Here is a 20611-nt window from a genome sequence, read left to right as displayed (position 1 = left end):
TCATGCCAATCTTCGCTAAAGACAAGCTAAAACCTTTACCTGGATGCTGCTTTTTTAAATTTATAATTTGTTGTGTGGTATTCAAAGCTTACTTATGTTGTTTTACTGTAAATGGTTAAAATCTTATAAATATACACATTCAGAGATTGGAACTTTTTGACGACCTTGTTTTGAGATGGGTCTTTGTACTTTGTTTTTATTTTTGTAGCACTCCATGTTGAGTATGTTCAGAAGAATATAAATAAAGCCATATAAATAATAAATATTTGATATAGTGTCTATTTTTTGCATTAGTAATTCATTTTACACATAATATTACGTTATTTTTGGTGTTAAATTAATTTAAGCAACAAAAAAACTGAGGAGCCATTTGGGAGCCGAAAGAGCCGGCTCTTTTTAGGGAGCCGATCCAAAAGAGCCGGCTCCCTAAAAGGAGCCGGAATACCCATCACTACTATGGGATATTTTAACCTTGCACAGTCTACACGCTGCCTTTGAACTATCAATTAAATTGAAATGAGTCCATATTTCACTGCGTTTCCTAGCCATTTTCTCGCCTTTTCACTTTCCACCGTGTTGTTTTTTTCACTAACTAGCTCTCTCGTCTGTCTTGTTCGCGTGCTGCTGTGTGTCTCTTCTCTAACCCTTCCCCCTTCTCTACTGCACTGCACTACGCGCGCCTGTGTGTGTGCGTGCGTGTGCGTGTGCGTGTGCGTGCGCGTGCGTGTGTGTGTGTGTGTGTGTGTGTGTGTGTGTGTGTGTGTGTGTGCGTGTAACCCTCCCCTTCCGGCTCCCAATGAGGTGGGAGCCGGCTCCCATCGTTCACTTCGTTCGCGAACGACACATCACTACGAGGACAGTACAAATGTAATGATTCGATTCGGCTCGCAGTAGATTTGAATCCCGTTTTGTTTTTTTACACATCTACTTTACTTCTGACAATTCTGGTCTGGTGTAAATCATTTAAGCTTTGAAATGTCACATACACGCAACTAATAATGTAACGTCTGATCCAAACTAGCTACTTTGGTTTAAAAAAAACACTATTTTGTGTGTGTGGGAAGAGGGCTTCCATTGATTGATTAAATTACTTTTTTTCGTTGTTGTCAATACGAGGAGAGTACTGTATAACTCACAGCATAATTTATTTTTACCGTTCGTACCAGAGTACATTTCAGACTGTGCACTCATTTTAAAGAAGTCAAAATCGGTTATTCTAAATTTCTTTTTACTTTGCCACCTCTTCCAAAGTGGCCGGAACTCACCTCTTCGCCACCACGTCTCCCTCTTCGGCCTCTTCGATTTCCTCTGTCAGACTCCATTTTGAGACCACTCAGAGTCATCAAACGTGATCACGTGGCTAGTGGAGCCCTGGTCACGTGACACTAAACCTGCTCTTCCGGTTTGTGTGGCGCTGAATGGATGTGTTAGTTGCTTGAGATTTACGGTTTGTCGTGGAAGACAACGACTACGCCTGGGTAAGATCATCATCTTGGTCTTTTATATTACAATTTAAAACAGACTATTAAAAGGTAAGGTGTCGCCCTGGCAGATTTGGGCAACTGGGGAAGACGGCGGCTGAAGGATATTAACGATTAGTTCAAGCGGTTGCGGGAATTGTCAGGTTGTGTTTGTTATGTTTTTTTTTTTTTTTTGTTGCTCTGGAATGAATTGCCTTACGTTACATTTAGTAACGTTGCATTAGATGGGTTGTCCACAACAGTCTACTATTGGTATGGGTTAGTTACGTTGATAAGTCAGAGGTGGGTAGTTGATATTATAGGTACTCAATTAAAAATATAGTCCGTCAAATAATTATTTGCTTAAGAACACCTTAGTATTTAATTAAAAAGCTATTTAAATACCGAGTAACTGTGAGTGACCTCTAATTTATTTAGATCTAAGCATGATTAATTTTTACAAGAAAAAAATGTTTCGGTGAGCAATGCATGTTTTGCATTGTGAATCTGGATGTCGCTATTTTACACACACAATCTAAAGTCATAGTTCGTTTACACACACACGCACACACACACACACATCCATCCATCCATCATCTACCGCTTATCCGGGGCCGGGTCGCGGGGGCAACAGCTTTAGCAGGGAAGCCCAGACTTCCCTCTCCCTAGCTACTTCGTCCAGCTCTCCCCGGGGGATCCCGAGTCGTTCCCAGGCAAGCTGGGTGACATAGTCTCTCCAGCGTGTCCTGGGTCTTCCTCAGGGTCTCCTCCCAGTGGGACATGACCGGAACACCTTACCGGGGAGGCGCTCAGGAGGCATCCGAATCAGATGCCCAAGCCACCTCATCTGGCTCCTCTCGATGTGGAGGAGAAGCGACTCGGCTCTGAGCCCCTCCCGGATGACTGAGCTTCTCACCTTATCTCTAAGGGATAGCCCGGACGCCCTGCGGAGAAAACTCATTTCAGCCGCTTGTATCCGGGATGTCGTTCTTTCGGTCACGACCCATAGCTCGTTACCATAGGTGAGGGTTGGGACGTAGATCGACCGGTAAATTGAGAGCTTCGCCCTTTGGCTCAGCTCCTTCTTCACCACGACAGACCGATACAACGTCCGCATCACAGCAGACTCTGCACTGATCCGCCTGTTGATCTCCTGCTCCCTCCTACCCCCACTCGTGAACAAGACCCCAAGATACTTGAACTCCTCCACTTGGGGTAAGATCTCCTCCCCGACCCGGAGGGGGCACTCCACCCTTTTCCGACTGAGGACCATGGTTTCAGATTTGGAGGTGCTGATTTTCATCCCAACCGCTTCAAACTCGGCTGCGAAACGCTCCAGTGAGAGTTGGAGAGCCCCGCTTGAAGGAGCCAACAGCACCACATCATCTGCAAAAAGCAGGGATGCAATACTGAGGCCCCCAAATCGGACCCCCTCAACGCTTCGGCTGCGCCTAGAAATTCTGTCCATAAAGGTTATGAACAGAATCGGCGACAAAGGGCAGCCTTGGCGGAGTCCGACCCCCACTGGAAACGATTCCGACTTACTGCCGGCAATGCGAACAAAACTCTGACATCGGTGGTATAGTGACCGAACAGCCCGTATCAGGGGGTTCGGTACCCCATACCCACAAAGCACCCCCAACAGAACGCCCCGAGGGACACGGTCAAACGCCTTCTCCAAGTCCACAAAACACATGTAGACTGGTTGGGCGAATTCCCTCAAGGACCCTGCTAAGGGTGTAGAGCTGGTCCACTGTTCCACGGCCGGGACGAAAACCACACTGCTCCTCCTCAATCTGAGGCTCGACTTCCTGACGGACCCTCCTCTCCAGCACCCCTGAATAGACCTTACCAGGGAGGCTGAGGAGTGTGATCCCTCTGTAGTTGGAACACACCCTCCGGTCCCCCTTTTTAAAAAGAGAGACTACCACCCCGGTCTGCCAATCCAGAGGCACTCTCCCTGTTGACCACGCTATGTTGCAGAGGCGTGTCAACCAGGACAGCCCCACAACATCCAGAGCCTTCAGGAACTACGGGCGGATCTCATTCACCCCTGGGGCCTTGCCACCGAGGAGCTTTTTAACCACATCGGTGACTTCAGCCACAGAGATAGGAGAGCCCACCTCGGAGTCCCCAGGCTCTGCTTCCTCCAAGGAAGACGTGTTGGTGGAGTTGAGGAGGTCTTCGAAGTACTCTGCCCACCGGTTCACAACGTCCCGAGTCGAAGTCAGCAGCGCCCCATCCCCACTGTACACAGTGTTAGTGGTGCACTGCTTCCCCCTCCTGAGACGTCGTATGGTGGACCAGAATTTCCTCGAAGCCGTCCGGAAGTCGGCTTCCATGGCCTCACCAAACTCTTCCCACGCTCGGGTTTTTGCCTCGGCGACCACCGAAGCCGCGTTCCGCTTGGCCAGTCGATACCCGTCAGCTGCCTCTGGGGTCCCACAGGCCATAAAGGCTCGATAGGACTCCTTCTTAAGCTTGACGGCATCCCTTACTGCTGGTGTCCACCAGCGAGTACGGGGATTGCCGCCACGACAGGCACCAACCACCTTACGGCCACAACTCAGATTGGCCGCCTCAACAATAGAGGCACGGAACATGGTCCACTCGGGCTCAATGTCCCCCGCCTCCCGCGGAACATGGGAAAAGCTCTGTCGGAGGTGGGAGTTGAAACTCCTTCTGACAGGGGATTCCGCCAGACGCTCCCAACAAACCCTCACAATACATTTGGGTCTGCCAGGACGGACCGGCATCTTCCCCCACCATCGGAGCCTACTCACCACCATGTGGTGATCAGTTGACAGCTCCGCCCCTCTCTTCACCCGAGTGTCCAGAACATGCGGCCGCAAATCCGATGATACAACTACAAAGTCGATCATCGAACTGCGGCCTAGGGTGTCCTGGTGCCAAGTGGACATATGGACACCCTTATGTTTGAACAAGGTGTTCGTTATGGACAATCCGTGGCGAGCACAGAAGTCCAATAACAAAACATCACTCGAGTTCTGATCGGGGGGGCCGTTCCTCCCAATCACGCCCCTCCAGGTCTCACTGTCATTGCCCACGTGAGCATTGAAGTCCCCCAGCAGAACAAGGGAGTCCCCAGGAGGAGTACTCTCCAGCACACCCTCCAAGGACTCCAAAAAGGGTGGGTATGCTGAGCTGCTGTTTGGTGCATATGCACAAACAACAGTCAGGACCCGTCCACCCACCCGAAGGCGGAGGGAGGCAACCCTCTCGTCTACCGGTGTGGACCCCAATGTACAGGCACTGAGCCGGGGGGCAATGAGTATGCCCACACCTGCTCTGCGCCTCTCACCGTGAGCAACTCCAGAGTGGAAGAGAGTCCAACCCCTCTCAAGAGAACTGGTACCAGAACCCAGGCTGTGTGTGGAGGCAAGTCCGACTATGTCCAGTCGGAAATTCTCTGCCTCACACACCAGCTCGGGCTCCTTCCCTGCCAGAGAGGTGACATTCCATGTCCCAAGAGCTAGCTTCTGCAGCCGAATATCAGACCGCCAGGGTCCCCGCCTTTGGCTGCCGCCCAGCCCACATTGCACCCGACCCCTTTGGCCCCTCTCATGGGTGATGAGCCCATGGGAAGGGGGACCCACGTTGCCTCTTCGGGCTGTGCCCGGCCGGGCCCCATGGGTGTAGGCCCGGCCACCAGGCGCTTGCCAACGAGCCCCACCTCCAGGCCTGGCTCCAGAGGGGGGCCCCGGTGACCCGCGTCCGGGCAAGGGAAACCTTGGTCCATCTATTGTATTCATCATAAGGGTCTATGAGCCGTGCTTTGTCTGGCCCCTCACCTAGAACCTGTTTGCCATGGGTGACCCTGCCAGGGGCATTAAGCCCCAGACAACGTAGCTCCTAGGATCATTGGGACACGCAAACCCCTCCACCACGGTAAGGTGACGGCTCACGGAGGGACACACACACACACACACACATATATATATATATATATATATATATATATATGTGTGTGTATGTATATAAAATCATGCCTCGATGGGATCACCACCTTATCGTGGTGAGGCACTTTGCGCGTCTCCATGCCACCGGAAACCACCTGGCAGGAGTGAAGATGGTGGGAGTGAGGACTGTGCACCCACACCCTCACCTTAATCCGAACCTTTGCGCAAGCTTGTTGCCCCAACCCCACACCCAATCCCCCACCCTGCATCCCCCTAATCCCCCAAAGTCCTGTGGCGATGTGGAATGGCGGTGGGCACAGGCCAAGGATGTGGCTGGGAGTGCCTAGCCAAACCATGCACACAGGCGGCAATGGAGTGATGGTCGTTGACATTGCGGGATGGAGCAGCGCATCTCTTCGGCAGCTTCCATTGTGACTGAGCAGCTCCACACTGCTCACCCCTGTAATGGGGAGGGACCTAGAAAAAATGGTCTAAAAATTGTCTGCTCTCCACACTCCGGACGGTAAACCGCAATCGTCGGAGCATCCCCCTTGCGGTCGAAAGGATAATAAACTAAATAGAAAAAATCTATGCATAGCTTCGTGGAACGTCCGCACACTGCTGGACCTGGCTGAAACTCCTGACAGGCCCCACCGGAGGACAGCACTTGTGGCCACAGAGCTCGTGAGGTATAACATTGATATCGCAGCTCTCAGCGAGACCAGAATACATGGAGAGGACTCCCTGACAGAAGTTGGTGCAGGGTATACCTTTTTCAGGAAAGGAGTCCCCGAAGGCACTCGTCGAAACCATGGAGTTGGCTTTGCTGTGAAGTCCCAACTGTTGAAGCGCATCCCAGAATCCCCCACCGACATCAATGAAAGACTGATGACATGGCGCATTCCCCTGGCAAAGGGACGCTTTGCCACACTCATCAGTGCCTATGCACCAACTCTGAATGCCGAGCACAATATAAAGGAGGATTTCTACAGAGCTCTGGACACCATCCTGCAGCAAACACCGGCTACGGACAAGCTCATAGTCATGGGAGATTTCAATGCTAGGGTGGGCACGGAACACCTGGTATGGAGCAAAGTTATTGGCCAGCATGGAGTGGGAAAAATGAACAACAACGGCCTTCGGCTCCTCTCCCTCTGTGCAGAACATCAGTTGGTCATCACTAACACCATTTTCCAAATGAAGAACAGGTTTAAGACCACCTGGCAGCACCCCCGCTCCAAACACTGGCATCTCCTGGACTATGTGATTGTCTGTCAAAAGGACAGTCGGGATGTCCTCATCACCCGTGTCATGCGCGGAGCTGAGTGTTGGACTGACCATCTTATGGTCAGATCCAAACTCCTCATGAGCATTCAACCCCGTCATCCAAGGACAGCTCCCAACAAAAGGCTCAACTGTGCAGCATTGAACAACCCCACCACCAGAGCCAACCTCCGGCGACTCCTTGCTGAAAACCTTGACAAGATCCCGGAGGAATCAGGTGACTGGCCAGCTCTGCACCAGGCTATCCAGAGCACAGCTTCGGAGGTGCTTGGCCAGTCAAGGAGGCGCCACCAGGATTGGTTTGACTGCAACTCAACCGAGATACATACACTTCTGAAAGCAAAGCATGAGGCCCATAAAGCTCTCCTGTCCTGCCCTACATCTCTCACCCGTAAAGCCACCTTTTCTGCAGTTAGAACAGCAACCCAGCGAGCACTCCGTATCATGGAGGACACCTGGTGGGTGCAGAAGGCAAATGAGATCCAAAACCTGGCAGACTGTAACAACACCCAGGGCTTCTACAATGCCATCAAAGCACTGTATGGTCCCAAGAAACGGGCAATTGCTCCAGTCCGATCAGCAGATGGCTCTGCACTCCTCAAGGACCACCATGAGATCCTTGCCCGTTGGGCAAACCACTTTGAAAATCTTCTAACCATACCAACCCTGTCAACCCACACATTCTGGACAATCTTCCAGACCTGCCAACAATCATGAGCCCATCCCACCATCCTATTCTGAAACCCAGCAAGCCATTGCGGGCCTAAAGAACAACAAAAGCGCTGGTCCTGATGGCATCCCTGCAGAGGTTTTCAAACACGGAGGTTATCTCCTCACGCGCCGACTGCACCTCCTGATTCAAAACATCTGGGAATATGGGACTGTCCCGCAGGATTGGAAGGATGCTAACATTGTTGTTATTTATAAGCAGAAAGGGGACAGAGCAGCCTGTGGGAATAGCCGAGGAATCTCTCTCCTCTCCACCGCAGGAAAGATCTTGGCCAAAATCATGCTCAGCAGGCTGGTCAAGCACATCTCAGAAAGTGTGCTTCCAGAAACTCAGTGTGGCTACCGGAAGACTAGATCCACCATTGACATGATCTTTGTTTTAAGACAGCTAATGGAGAAAAGCAGAGAACATCACAAGGACCTGTACATAGCCTTCATCGATCTCAGCAAAGCCTTTGACACAATCAACCGTGAGTTGCTCTGGAAACACCTCTCCAAACTTGGGGTGCCACCCAAGTTTCTCAGCATCCTCCAGCAGCTGCATGATGGGATGCAAGCCAGAGTGCTCATTGGAGGACTCCAGTCAGAGCTCTTCAAGGTGAAATTTGGGGTGAAGCAGGGTTGTGTCTTGGCTCCAGTGCTTTTTAACATCCTCCTTTCTGCCATTACGTGCCTCTTCCACCGTGGCATGGGACATGAAGACGGTGTCCATATGGAGTACCGCCTAGACGGAAGCCTCTTCAACATCAGACGGCTCCAGGCTCACACAAAGACAAAAATCTGTCAGATCTGTGAGCTTCAGTATGCTGATGACTGCACTGTACTAGCTCACAGTTCAAACTCTATGCAGCACGCCCTGGACACCATTTCCAATCTGTACCAATCCTTTGGTCTTCAGATTAACACTAAAAAAACTGAGGTCATGTTCCAACTCACTCCCCCAACTTCCACATCCCCCACCTTTCACATTAATGGCACTCCACTAAACGTAGTGGACCATTTCACCTACCTTGGCTCCACTTTATCTTCAAACTGTTCCCTTGACATTGAAGTCCACACCCTTATTAATAAAGCATCATCATCCTTTGGTCGCCTACGCAGCAGGGTCTTTGAAAACCGAAACCTGAAGACCCGTACCAAGATTGCTGTGTACAATGCAGTATGTCTCTCCACTCTGCTCTACGGGTCAGAGTCATGGACTCCATATCGCCGGCACATTACTACCTTGGAAGCCTTCCACATCCGCTGCTTGCAAAAGATCCTCGGCCTGTCCTGGGAAGATCGAATTCCCCATACAGACATCCTCAAAAGCACCAATTCTATCTGCATGGAAGCGGCCGTGGCGAAGAAACATCTTTGGTGGATCGGACACAACATTCGCATGCCAGACAACCGCCTGCCCCGCCAGGTCCTCTATGGCCAACTGAGAGGTGCAAAGCGTTCTGCTGGGGGGCAAAAGCGACGCCTCAAGGACTACAGTAGGGACCTCCTAAAGCGAGCCAACGTCAACCCCACGCAGCTTGAAACACTTGCACTCAACAGACCAACCTGGCAGATCACTTGTGCCACTGCAATCTCTCAAATACACCAAATTAACCAAGCCAGACAAACTGAGAAACGCATTCAACGACATCAGCGGGCAGCTGATACCCCCCTGGTATCCGGTTTCCCTTGCTCCATCTGTGGTCGAGTCTGCGGCTCAAGGATCGGTCTCTATGCCCACGAGAAGTGGCACCAGTGACAGCTGACCCCTCCCCCCCCTCCCCCCCAAACCCCCACCCAACCCATCCTCCCCTCCCTTGGAGCAAGTGTCATCATCAGACATGATGGACAGCTAGAAGAAAATCAACTATAATAAACACTGCAACATGAATTAAACAATGTGTTAAATATGGCACATAAACTATTAGTCATGCAAGCACACACCACAAGGATTAATGTCAGTGTAACATAATTAATTTAATGCATTGCCCCACGCAATGCAATTTGATTGCTATTCATCAGGTTGCAATTCAATTCAATATTGAATCAATAAGAACTAAAACTACACAAAATAGGAGTATAAATACTTAAGTCTGCATGCATTAAAAAATGAAAAAATGCACATTAAGTACAAAAATAAAACAACTGATCAATGAAATTGCATATAAATGTAATTATTTCCTCTTGGAAATGGTAATAAATACAAAAATGTGCACACTAATAACTGAAATGTCAGGTGTGTGTTCCTCACAAAATGTGTCATTTAATAGTTTTTCACCACATATTCATGTCCTTTTATTTATTTTCCTTGTTGGTCAGGTTATGGAGTTTCCTCAGCATTCCCAGCAGCTGCTGTCAGCTCTGCACTCCCAGCGTCAGCGCGGCTTCCTTTGCGACTGCACCGTCCTGGTGGGCTCATCCCGTTTCCTGGCTCATCGAGCTGTTCTGGCCTCCTGTTCGCCTTTTTTCCACATGTTTTACTCGGATTCACTCCGCAGCGCTGGCGCAAATGCTTCCAGCAGCTCTGTCACACTTGACAGCGATATTGTCACGGCGGCCGCGTTCAGCCTGCTCCTTGACTTTGTTTATGAAGGGGTGCTGCAGATGGAGAAGTCGCCACCACTGGAAGATGTATTGGCAGCGGCGAGCTTCCTTCACATGAACGAGGTGGTGAGGGTATGTAAAAGAAGACTGCAGAGCCGAGGGCCCTTGGCTGAGGCAGATAGCACTCGCTCTGAGGAGAACACCGGGGCCAGGAAAGTAACAGAGACAAGGAGGCAGGATTGCGGGGATTCTGGCCCTGAGCCTGTGGTAACCATGGCAGCAGATCACTTGATTCCCATTGCCATGACAACAACCGTCTCATCCGTTCCCCTCATGGCAGGACAGCGTATGTCGGAGTCTGTCAAGTCTGAGTACATGATTGATGCGGGCTCACCAGAGGTACGAGCTCAGACTCCCCTGAGTCCTGATCTCGCTGACACCACGCAGCCTGGCATGGGTGGCCCTCGTCTGCTACCCTATGGAGAGCTGGCGCAGGGACCTGCTCTGGGTTATTCTACGCAGGCGTCGGGAGGCCCCAACAGGTTGCGAACTGGCAGCAAGGGGGAAGGCTCATCTCTATCCAGCCCATGCAGTACCACTGAGACATACAGGTACAAGTCGATAATCTACACCAGGCATGTCCAAAGTCCGGCCCGCGGGCCAAATCCGGCCCGCGGTCGAATTTCATCCGGCCCTCGCCCCCTGTCATAAAATCGCAGGTTGGGCGCAATGGAACACGTGTTGCATTGACTGAGGTCTCGTCGACTGGTGAGTGATGTTTCATAGAGTACTGCTTCCCTCTAGTGGCTAAATGAGTAATAGCATTCACTAAATGAGTAATAGCATTTAGACACTAGAGGGCATCACTCACGAGTTAACAAGACATCACTCCGTGTTTATATTGACTGATATGTCATATTTCAAATTCCTGTTTCAAATGAACCAAAAGAAATTCTTAAGATTGTTGAAATTAAAATAAAAATGGAAATGTGAAACAGACTGGCTTACTAAAATTTGTTGAACAATATTGTTGTTCAATGTAAAGAATGTCAGCCAAGGTCGGCCCCCCGACATTTTACCACATGAAATCTGGCCCCCTTGGCAAAAAGTTTGGACACCCCTGATCTACACCCTAGGTCAGGGAGGCCCATTACGTCGATCCTGATCTACCGGTAGATCTATGTCAGGTCCCAAGTAGATCCGAGGAGAAAAAACACAAACAACCATTTGTGTGTCCTTGTACATGTTAGTAATATATTTTTTTGTGTTAATGTACGCTGCACCCTAATCATCCTATCAGTCTAATTTTCACCAAAAAAAAAATATATATATATATAAAATAAATAAATAAAGCAGGTAAATCTTGAATTTACGGTGGCGCGTGATTACGTCACCGGAAGTTGTTAGCGCTCAGCAGTCCGCAATTGCAGCTTGTGATCAGAGCTGTTGCGCTCGTAATTTTCTCATTCAGAGTTTGCTTCGTGTACAATTCACCGAGGGCACAGGCAAAGAATAGGAATCTAGGAGGGCCCTGGGAAGCACTTTAAAGCGGTACGCGTGAGCTACGATAGTTAACATGCTGCAAAAGTGCATCACAAGCCTCAGTTTCAGGCTGTTTCTCATCATGGCGCGTGTGTGTGTGCGTGTGTGTGTGTGTGTGTGTGTGTGTGTGTTAAGGGTGTGGAAAATAATCGATATTAATCGATACATCGATGCGCACGTGCGCGATGCGAGTGCATCGGCTCATTCACTGGGTACGACGCGATTAACGGGTGAAATCGAGATTCATCGCGATGCATTGGTGGGTATCGGTAAAATCCGATTCAAGCGCCGTTTTATTCATGTTAAACGTCATCTCTCTGCACTTTCCTAGGCGCAATGAATGCACCATCATTGTTTTGCGTTTTGTGTTGAATACGGACGGTAGCCGTGCGTCACATGCAGTCCAGAACACAACTTGCGAAGTTCGCGCAAGCAGCAGAATGTCGCACTAAGAAGCCATACAACGGCAGCACCACAATTATGCAGACCACTTAAACCGATTGCACCACATCACTGACAAGTTTCCTGCCCCCTCCCCGTTCAGTTCCTCGTTGGACACCGGAAAAAACTCTTGGTAAACCAGGTCAGGATCAGAAAAAAATCGCCTCTTATTTTGGGGGTCCCTTGCAGCTCAGTGTGACCGCGCAAGGAAAAACTATATATGGATGACTCTTTTGGACATTTAATTTTGACACTCGGTGAGAGTGGTCTGTGTACGCTCCAATACACACAGCAGCTTTGAGGCTGTGACTGCCACATTGTTTCAATTGTATTTTTTTCTGTCCTATGGAGATGGATATTTCATATAAGACACTCAGTAAGTAGTCTGTTTGTGTTTACACTACAGCACCAGCTGTGAGTCTCAGGTGCCAAATTGTTTACATTTTCTTTGCACAAAACCCAATTGTGAAAGGGCGTAAATAAGTAGTTTTACACGTTCTACTGTTTATAAGGAATAAAGTGGTCTACTTTTTGCAATACCATACTGAATTCCATCTTTTTTAAAACTTTTTTTCTATGCGTATTTGCATCATGTTTAATTATCACAACAAATTGCACTGTATCTTATCGGATCGCATTGATTTGAACTAAATGTGCAACGCGTCGTATCACATTGCGAAGACGTGAAACGTATCGCATCGTGTCGCCAGAAAATTCCATGTATCGCATCGCTGGTAGTGCATCGAGATGTGTATCGAATCGTCCTCAGTGCTGAGATTCACATCCCTAGTGTGTGTGTGTGTGAGTGAGTGAGTGAGTGAGTGAGTGAGTGAGTGAGTGAGTGCCGTTAAGGGTAGATGCCGGGAGGTTAGTTGATCGAAAAGTAGATCTTCGGTCCAAAACATTTGGGCACCCCTGCCCTAGGTATTGCCTGAATAGTGACCTACAAAATAAATAAATAGTGCCCGTGACCCATAAGGTGCATCACTGACTTGGGGGGGGGGGGGGGGGGGGTGGAAAAAAAGTGCTGTGATTATAAATGTAGTTTTTCTGGGTCCTTGCACATTTAAAAATATGTATAGTAGGTTAAATGAGGAATCTTAATTGCCCATATGCATGATTTTGAATGTTTTTTGGTGTGTAAGTGACCTGTGAAATGCTGCCGACCAGTCCAGGGTGACCCTTCCTCTTGATCAAAGTTATCTGGGATAGGCTCCAATTCACTTGCCACTCTAATGAGGACAAGCACAAGAGACAATGAATGGATAGATGATGGCAGTCTGCATATCAGACGTGGCACCTGTAAAGCTGAAATTTATTGTGGAGTTTACGTTGGAGCTATGTATATTTGGCAGCTGGACCTTCAGTGGGGCATTCTGGAAATTTACCTGAAGCAATTATACTGTAGAAACCATCAATTATATGCAAAAACACCCCATACATTATCTGGACCCCTTCAAATTCAGAATATATCTTGTAAAATTATATATACACGCACACACTTGTCAAACAAACTAGTGGTGCTGATTCTAAAATGTTTTAATGTGTGCAGAGGACTGAAAAATGCTCACATTGTCGGCCTGATAGGTGACCTTTTGAGGCAAATTTGAAATCTCATTAGTTACAGAAACAAACTCGGACAACGAATGATTATTTTAACAATTATTCAATCTGTCAATAAATTGATGAATCTGATTTTTAAAAACATGTTTTAATTTTCATCCCTTTATTCAAAAAGAGGACAATATTTCAGTTTGACAACGTAAATAACTTTTATATTTTGCACAAACAAATTATTGATGATTGACTTACCGGTTTGCTTTGGAACATAAAAAAAAGAAAATTGTAATCCAAAGTGAGAGCAAATGTCTGATTTTGAGTTAACAAGGATAATTAGTCTGCTCTCTTGGAGGACTGCCGAAAGGTATATTTAATACTGAGAAGCTGAAAATGATTGTGACCCTTTTAAATTATAAGAGCGGTCTAAACAATGAGTCAAGTCAAGTCAACAGTATTTATAGAGCACTTTCAAACAGCCATCGCTGCATACAAAGTGCTGTACATGGAGCAATTTAACATGCACAATAAACAGTAAGACAAATCGGTAATAAAGGCGGTAGAAAACCAAGACCAAATCAAAGTCATGATGAGTCGAATGCCAAAGAATACAAGTGAGTTGTGAGGAGGGTTTTGAAGATGGGCAGCGAGGAGGCTTGCCGAATGTTCAGTGGGAGGTCATTCCAGAGAGAGGGACCAGCAACAGAAAAGGCCCGATCCCAACTGAGCCTCAGTTTAGTTCTTGGTACTTCTAATAATGTCTGGTTCACAGACCCAAGGCGCCGGACAGGTGTGTAGGGACGGATGAGCTCAGAGAGGTAAGGTGGCGCGAGGTCATTTAGAGATTTGAAAACAAATAAGAGGATCTTGAAAATAACTCTAAAATGAATGGGTAGCCAGTGAAGGGATGCCAGAGTAAGAGTTACGTGCTCCCTCTTGCGAGTACCAGTCAAGAGGCGGGCAGCGGCATTCTGGACCAGCTGAAGGCGCTTAATGGAGGACTGTCTGACTCCAAAGTAAAGGGACTTGCAGTAATCGATCCGGGATGTGACAAAGGCATGAATTACTGTCTCAAAGTGTTCGTGAGAGAGGAGAGGTTTTTCTTTGGCCAGCTGTCTAAGATTAATTAATTGAATTAATCAATTATCAATTATCAATTCATTTGATAATCAATTACAACGTAGTTATCGTTCAATCGTTCCACCTCTCAAACAGCCCCATTGGCAATATAGTTGAAGTTAGTTTGACCAGTACAACTACCGGTAGTTGTAAAGGTCCTGAGGAGATTAGATGGACAGGACAGCACACTGAGACTGAAAACTGATTGGGCATAAATAAGTAATATCTACATACATGCTTTTGATAGTGTTTAAACCAGAATAATTGGCCACCACTGGGAGTTGATCGATAAAATATTTTTTTATAAATGGAGAGTTCCGTTGGAGCTTTTGAAAAATTGGCCTCGCCTGAAAAAGCATCCCGCCCTTTATTTAACTGAATATGCTACTATGTCCAAATAATCAAGTTTTTCTGTCTGTTTTTATTTGTATTTATTTATTTGATACAGCAGCAACCAGCAGCCTTCCTCATCTTCCCTTGTCTTGGACATCGAGGCTGGCTGTCCGGCAGTGATTGCTCCTCCCTCATCCGAATCCAACAACTCACCAGATCTTCAGCGGGCTCATGAGAAAGAAGCTCAAACGGAACCTTGCATGTGTGATGATGACCGAGGTACGGCCATGGTGGCACGAAGAGAAAACGAGTCGTCACTTCCTTACTCACGTCCCCAAATTCAAATCCAGAGCGCCGTCTCATTGCAACGTGGTGGCCAGCAGCCCCACCTCTCGGCGCCTCAGACTCTTGAAAACTTAGCTGCCATCGAAATGGAGTCTGGTGGAAGAGCATTTCCCCCTATAATCTTAGGAACTGAGGACAATAATGGTGACAATGCACAAGTCAAAGTGGAGGCCATTGTTATTTCTGATGAGGAGCAGGAGGAGGAAAAAGAGAACTGGAAAGAAAGCGAGCAGGTGATGGACGACGACTTTGACATTCCGGATGAGGAGCTGAACACACACTCCTCCCGCCAAATGACGTCCGACTACAGCTCCCCTCACTCCCCTTCGTCGTCTTCTTCGCTGGTCGCTTCATTACTCCCTCCACCGTCCACGACACAGCAACACTCGGGCCACTCTGCCTTTTTAACAGACTTTCAGGACACCATGGGGGGCATTGTGGAGGATGTCCCGACGTGCTGCGTCTGTGGCAAAACCTTCTCCTGCACATACACGCTAAGGCGTCACGCTATCGTGCACACAAGGGAGCGCCCCTACGAGTGCCGCTTCTGCTACCGTAGTTACACCCAGTCCGGAGATCTCTATCGACACATTCGCAAGGCTCACGACCAAACACTGCCACCCAAACGCAGCAAGACTGATATGGAGCACATGCCAATGCCACAACCGCCATCACCCCCGCTGAGCTAGCAGGCACTTGTTGAGTTTTTATACCACTTGTACTATAAACTGTCCTGGGGAGCTGGAGTCTATCCCAGCTGACATGGAGTGAGAGGCAGGGTAAAACCCGTCACTAGTCACCAGTCAAGCACAGGGCACATTTAGAGACAGACAACCTTTCACACTCATTTGCACCGTCCCTGAGTGGGAACTGAACTGTGTTAGGTTCGGCTTACATACTGGACAGACAAATTAAATATGAATTGATACGAAAGACAGGTGCTTGGAATAACAACCAACATCTCCATGCAGAAGAACCCGTTACTGCTTAGATCTTACACGGAACCCTCGAACTCGCAGGCACAGGACCTGAGTTCAAAGGAAATATCACCGAGGTGGGTAAGGAATTTTTTTTTCTACCGACCAACTTAAAATAAGCGGAGTTTTTTTTTTACCCCCCAAAATTGGTTACATCTTTTTTATGTGAAATTTGCCCTCAACTACATTGTGATGTTGTTTATAATTTGATTATTTGTTCAGCCCTTCTCCAAATTAGTAACCAAGTCAAATAAACCCCGAAATCCATTTTGTGTCTAAGATCTGATTGGAGTAACCACGGGCAAAAAAATAAATAAAAAAGAAGGCAATAGCCTGGGGCTGCAAGAAATCAAGCTGTCAGTATCAGTGAAGGACGATGAAGTGGAGAGTGACTTGAGTGACACTTCTCATCACAAAGATGTGAATTTTAAAGTGGTCAATATTATAAACTATATTAAATATTGATTCATTTTCTTAATCTCACCAGTTATAGTAAACACATTGAGAGGATTCACTTTTTAGATATTAATCCCAAAAGGGATGTAAGGGACGATCAAACTCAGGAAATTGCAGAATTTTCTCAAAATCAGTTTTTAGTTGCGGATGTAAAATATTCCAAATCTTTGCAGTACATGGATGTGGAGAAGCCCTAATTGACTAACTTTGCTCCTATCTTAACAGAACTAAAATTTAGAGTGCAATTTCAAAAAACAAATGTTTTTGTTGCGGCCAGGGTTAAGATAAATTTCACTCCTTGGATTGGATCTTATATGTCCATGCAGGGGTTCCTAATAAAATGTCCAGTCCATATATACACAGGTGCTATGAATTTGGTTGGATAGTTTCTGAATTGCTTTCTAAAAATGGGACCCAAAATGCACGTATAAAAAAAGTACTAGATCGACAGGCGTGTTTAACTCAACTCACCTAACTCACTAAATATCATAGAAAAGCTCATTTATTACAGCGCAATTCAAAATGCAAATCTTGACATAACAGAAAGATCCATTTCCATGTATTATACAGTACTAGCTGGTTCGCCGCCCTCCGGGCGGCTCATCAGCTAGTTCCTGCGGAAGGCTGGTAAGGTGGGCCTTCGGCCCACAAAAGTGTTGTTGCTTGATTCAACTTTTTGTTCATCTTCATTGCTTATCGCAAAAATAAAGAGATGTTTAGCTCTACTAAATAACTAACAATTTTATTGCAATGTTTGTGGGTAGACAACATTTTTTCGCTAAGATGCCCGCGCGATCGTAGTGAGCCACTGCCTGAGCGGCGCAGTGGCGGCGCGGTGAAGTAGGTACGTTTTGAAAAGGGACAGACGGAAGGACAGACCGCGTGCGGGACGACGCGCAATATATATATATATATAGATGTATGAAGAGAAATTTATAATCATGAAATAGTTCAGTGTGTACTTAAGTGAAATGAACTACTAAAATGAAGTGAGTTTTCCACCACATTCCGATGGATCGAAATGCACCTGAATATGTAATTCACTCTCACCAAGTGGCTCAGTGCACCAGAAGCCTTATACATATAGCATTGTCGTATTGCTCTGTACATTTTTAAGTTTGTGACTGTGCATAATTTTGTTGCGTTACAAACAATTGTGCTATGGTCTGTTTAGATAATTCTGCCATAAATTATTGAAGGGAAATAAATCATGTACCATGCACAAGGTATGACATATTTATATTTCAACCGCAAATATAAAGTAAATGGCTTCACGATTCCAAATAGAGATGTGTGTATCTCCTCCTACTGTGACTTGCTTTGAATTGTGTCTTGTTTTAACCTTCTCTCAGGTTCATCAATCCCCAAAATGTCATGCTGGTAGTTTTAGGTAGGTGAATTTAGTAATTCATTGTGCTGTTGAATTTTTACGAGTTTGGAATGAACGGTGTCCTTAATTTTCTAAGTAAATTGGCAAATGAGTGCAAGATTCCAGCTAAGCAGCTAAATATGACAAAGTCAAAATGTCAACATGGAAGCATTTAAGACAAAAAGGTAATTTTATTTATTTTTTGATGTGACAAGTGTCTGCCAATGGCCTGAAGTTTGTACCGGTCTTGTTGGCCCTCTGGACATGTTGAAAATTAATACCAAATAAATATACGAACTTTATGTGATTGCGTCTGTGTGAATACTTACAGACATTTAATTTCCATAGGATGACAAACAAAAAACAAAACAGTATATTGTTTACTGCTTAGTCATGTACAATTGAGTTGGCACCACACTTAAAAATGTGAAGATGATATAATATAGACGTGTTTCAGTGAGGGCGGTCCAGTAGTCGAGTGGTTCGCACGTCAACTTCACAGTGCAGCTGTACCGAGTTTAATTCCAGCTCCGGCCTTCCATTGTGGAGTTTGCATGTTCTCCCCGTGCTTGCGTGGGTTTTCTTTGGGACCTCTGGTCCCACATTCCAAAAACATACAGGGCAGGCTGATTGAACACTCCAAATTGTCCCTAGGTGTGAGTGTGAACGCGAATGGTTGTTCGTTTCTGTGTGCCCTGTGATTGGCTGGCAACCGGTTCAGGGTGTCCCCTGCCGACTGCTTGAAGACAGCTGGGATAGGCTCCAGCACTCCCCGCGACCCTCGTGAGGATAAAGCGGTTCGGAAAATGAATGAATGAATATTCCAGTGAAGTAGTTTTCTTTATTTCAATACTAAATTATTTAGAAAATAAAAAAAAACAATACATTTACTTTTTTCTCTGTTACAACCATTAACTCACTTTTTGTGGACTATGGCCCGTCACCAGCAAACATATTTGATTCCAAACATGCACAGGTACAGTCTGGGCAAACCTCCTGGTTGCAGGATTGTCCCTAGTCTTCTACTGCTCCATGAATCTACAGAGACAAAACATCAACATCAAAAATTACTAACAACTGAAAAAACAGTTGAACCACATTATAGAACTGGTGCAATCCATCCATCCATCCTTGTTCGAGACTGAATGTCATTATTAGGATTGTGGACAAGACTCTTAACTAGTCATCAGGTGGTAAGACACATCCAGACAATGACCCAAACAAACATGTTTTGGAATGTGGTCATACCCAGAAGAAACCCACACAAGCACGAGGAGGCAAACTCCACACAGGGAAGCCCAGAGATGAAATTCAAACTTCAGAACTGTAAGGTTTATTAAGATTACAGCAGCTTCTGGAAAGTTTACTGTAGATAATTAGAAATAATATCTTCACCGCTTCAGCAAGCTCAGGCCAGTCCATTGCCATCACTACCGCATCGTCCGAGTTAGGAGGGTTCTCAAGGTTCCAGTAGGTCAGCTTGTCAAACACACAGGACACCTTCAAAATCCTGTCCTAAACATTCACAAACAGAAATAAAAGACGCCCAGTCATTTGTTTTAACAATCCATTGTTCTCCATTTTCTTTATGTGAACCCAACAGTGAGATTTGTCATGTCTACCTCCTGATCCGAGCTGGGCTTGTTGAGCTCCTTCAGCACCAGACCAGTGTAGCCTTGTGGACAGATAAGCTCCTGCCCTTTGAGGCCACGACCCCGGAATGAAATAGTCTTCTCTGTGATGGGAAACATGCATGCAAGGTCGAGTGACATACAAAAGAAATACATACAGTAATCACACAAATCTCTTCTATTTTCTGTACCATGTTTGCGGTCCTTCATGGCAGCATTGAAGTACTGTGAAATCTGTGCAGGTCCATTGTGTTCAATCTCACAGGGGATCAGATGCAGCGGTTCTCGAGGTGCCTTGCCCGCAGATGATGCCTCAACACGGGTCACACTGCTGTAACAGGACATCCTGCAACAAGGTAGCTTAAAATGTATTGGTCGATTCATGGATCAAAAGAAACAAACCTGTTGGGAATCTTGCCCTTCGTCTCATTTTAGAGAAGAGCAAGCTGTGCGAAAAGTACTCGAATATTGAACAGTTGGACGTTCAAATGTTTAAAGAATGGCATTTTAAGTTCCCGTGTAAAAGTTTCACGGTGTTTGATTTCACCAGTACGTCGAACATCCCCATCTTTGTGATGGTTGTCTATGCCATTCTTTTTTAGAATACATTGACATCATATTGCTGTGAATAACAGTGTTATGTTCAAGCACGTTTTCACTTGTGATTTTAGTACATATAATGTTTAACATATTCCCCGATAAAAGTTTACCAATTGACTAGTATCTTTAAAAATCACTACCTTTCGACCAATTATATTGACCATTAATGCCATGTTTGTCAAATACAATGACGTCAGTTGACTAAAGGTCTCCAACTTTACCTTGTTTGTGTTGTTTTGAAACAAACGCGGGTGAGTTCCGGGTCGATTTGAATCGAGGCTTTGATTGGACGAGCATCTCTTCTTCTACGCCCAAAGATAGT

General features: G+C 46.5%; 4 protein-coding genes across 15 annotated transcripts in view; 1 reads left to right on the top strand and 3 right to left on the bottom strand.

Annotated features, from left to right (window-relative positions):
• Positions 1-1396, bottom strand: part of trpt1 (tRNA phosphotransferase 1) — a 7586-nt gene extending 6190 nt beyond the window's left edge. For 3 of the 7 annotated variants that reach the window (XR_007964126.1, XM_052076277.1, XM_052076260.1), the window contains exon 1: positions 1233-1338. Coding sequence is in view for 4 of the 7 variants with exons in the window: in XM_052076277.1 (XP_051932237.1) it covers positions 1233-1322 (90 nt within the window). In the remaining 3 variants the exon portion in view is untranslated. Of the gene's footprint in view, positions 1-1232 lie in introns of all 7 variants that reach the window. The other 4 variants (XR_007964125.1, XM_052076267.1, XM_052076295.1 and 1 more) reach the window with 3 other exon arrangements.
• The window catches only part of LOC127607550 (uncharacterized), a 229996-nt gene that overhangs the window by 98696 nt on the left and 110689 nt on the right, over positions 1-20611 (bottom strand). The window lies entirely within an intron of this gene.
• zbtb3 (zinc finger and BTB domain containing 3) lies at positions 1356-20006 on the top strand. 5 transcript variants are annotated; one of them, XR_007963789.1, is made up of 5 exons: positions 1356-1478; positions 9695-10530; positions 15027-16310; positions 18042-18079; positions 19662-20006. XR_007963789.1 is itself a non-coding variant. In XM_052074875.1 (4 exons), exons 2-4 carry the CDS (start codon positions 9698-9700, stop codon positions 15943-15945), a joined length of 1674 nt encoding a protein of 557 aa, XP_051930835.1. In that variant the 5' UTR covers positions 1356-1478; positions 9695-9697; the 3' UTR covers positions 15946-18360. The 5 variants fall into 5 exon arrangements, 3 of the variants coding, with proteins under 3 accessions (XP_051930835.1, XP_051930825.1, XP_051930810.1); XR_007963791.1 differs by lacking the exon at positions 18042-18079; XM_052074875.1 differs by lacking the exon at positions 19662-20006 and having other exon boundaries at positions 9695-10186; positions 10265-10530; positions 15027-18360.
• Positions 18880-20611, bottom strand: rnaseh2c (ribonuclease H2, subunit C). Of its 2 annotated transcripts, XM_052076702.1 has the most exons (5): positions 20511-20611; positions 19881-20035; positions 19681-19793; positions 19454-19573; positions 18880-19096 (listed from the first exon to the last, which is right to left on the bottom strand). In XM_052076702.1, exons 2-5 carry the CDS (start codon positions 20032-20034, stop codon positions 19073-19075), a joined length of 411 nt encoding a protein of 136 aa, XP_051932662.1. In that variant the 5' UTR covers position 20035; positions 20511-20611; the 3' UTR covers positions 18880-19072. The 2 variants fall into 2 exon arrangements, with proteins under 2 accessions (XP_051932662.1, XP_051932653.1); XM_052076693.1 differs by having other exon boundaries at positions 19681-20035.

Source organism: Hippocampus zosterae, chromosome 1 (genome assembly GCF_025434085.1).
Source record: "Hippocampus zosterae strain Florida chromosome 1, ASM2543408v3, whole genome shotgun sequence".
Classification (NCBI taxonomy): domain Eukaryota; kingdom Metazoa; phylum Chordata; class Actinopteri; order Syngnathiformes; family Syngnathidae; genus Hippocampus; species Hippocampus zosterae.
This window is presented reverse-complemented; position numbering and strand designations above follow the sequence as displayed.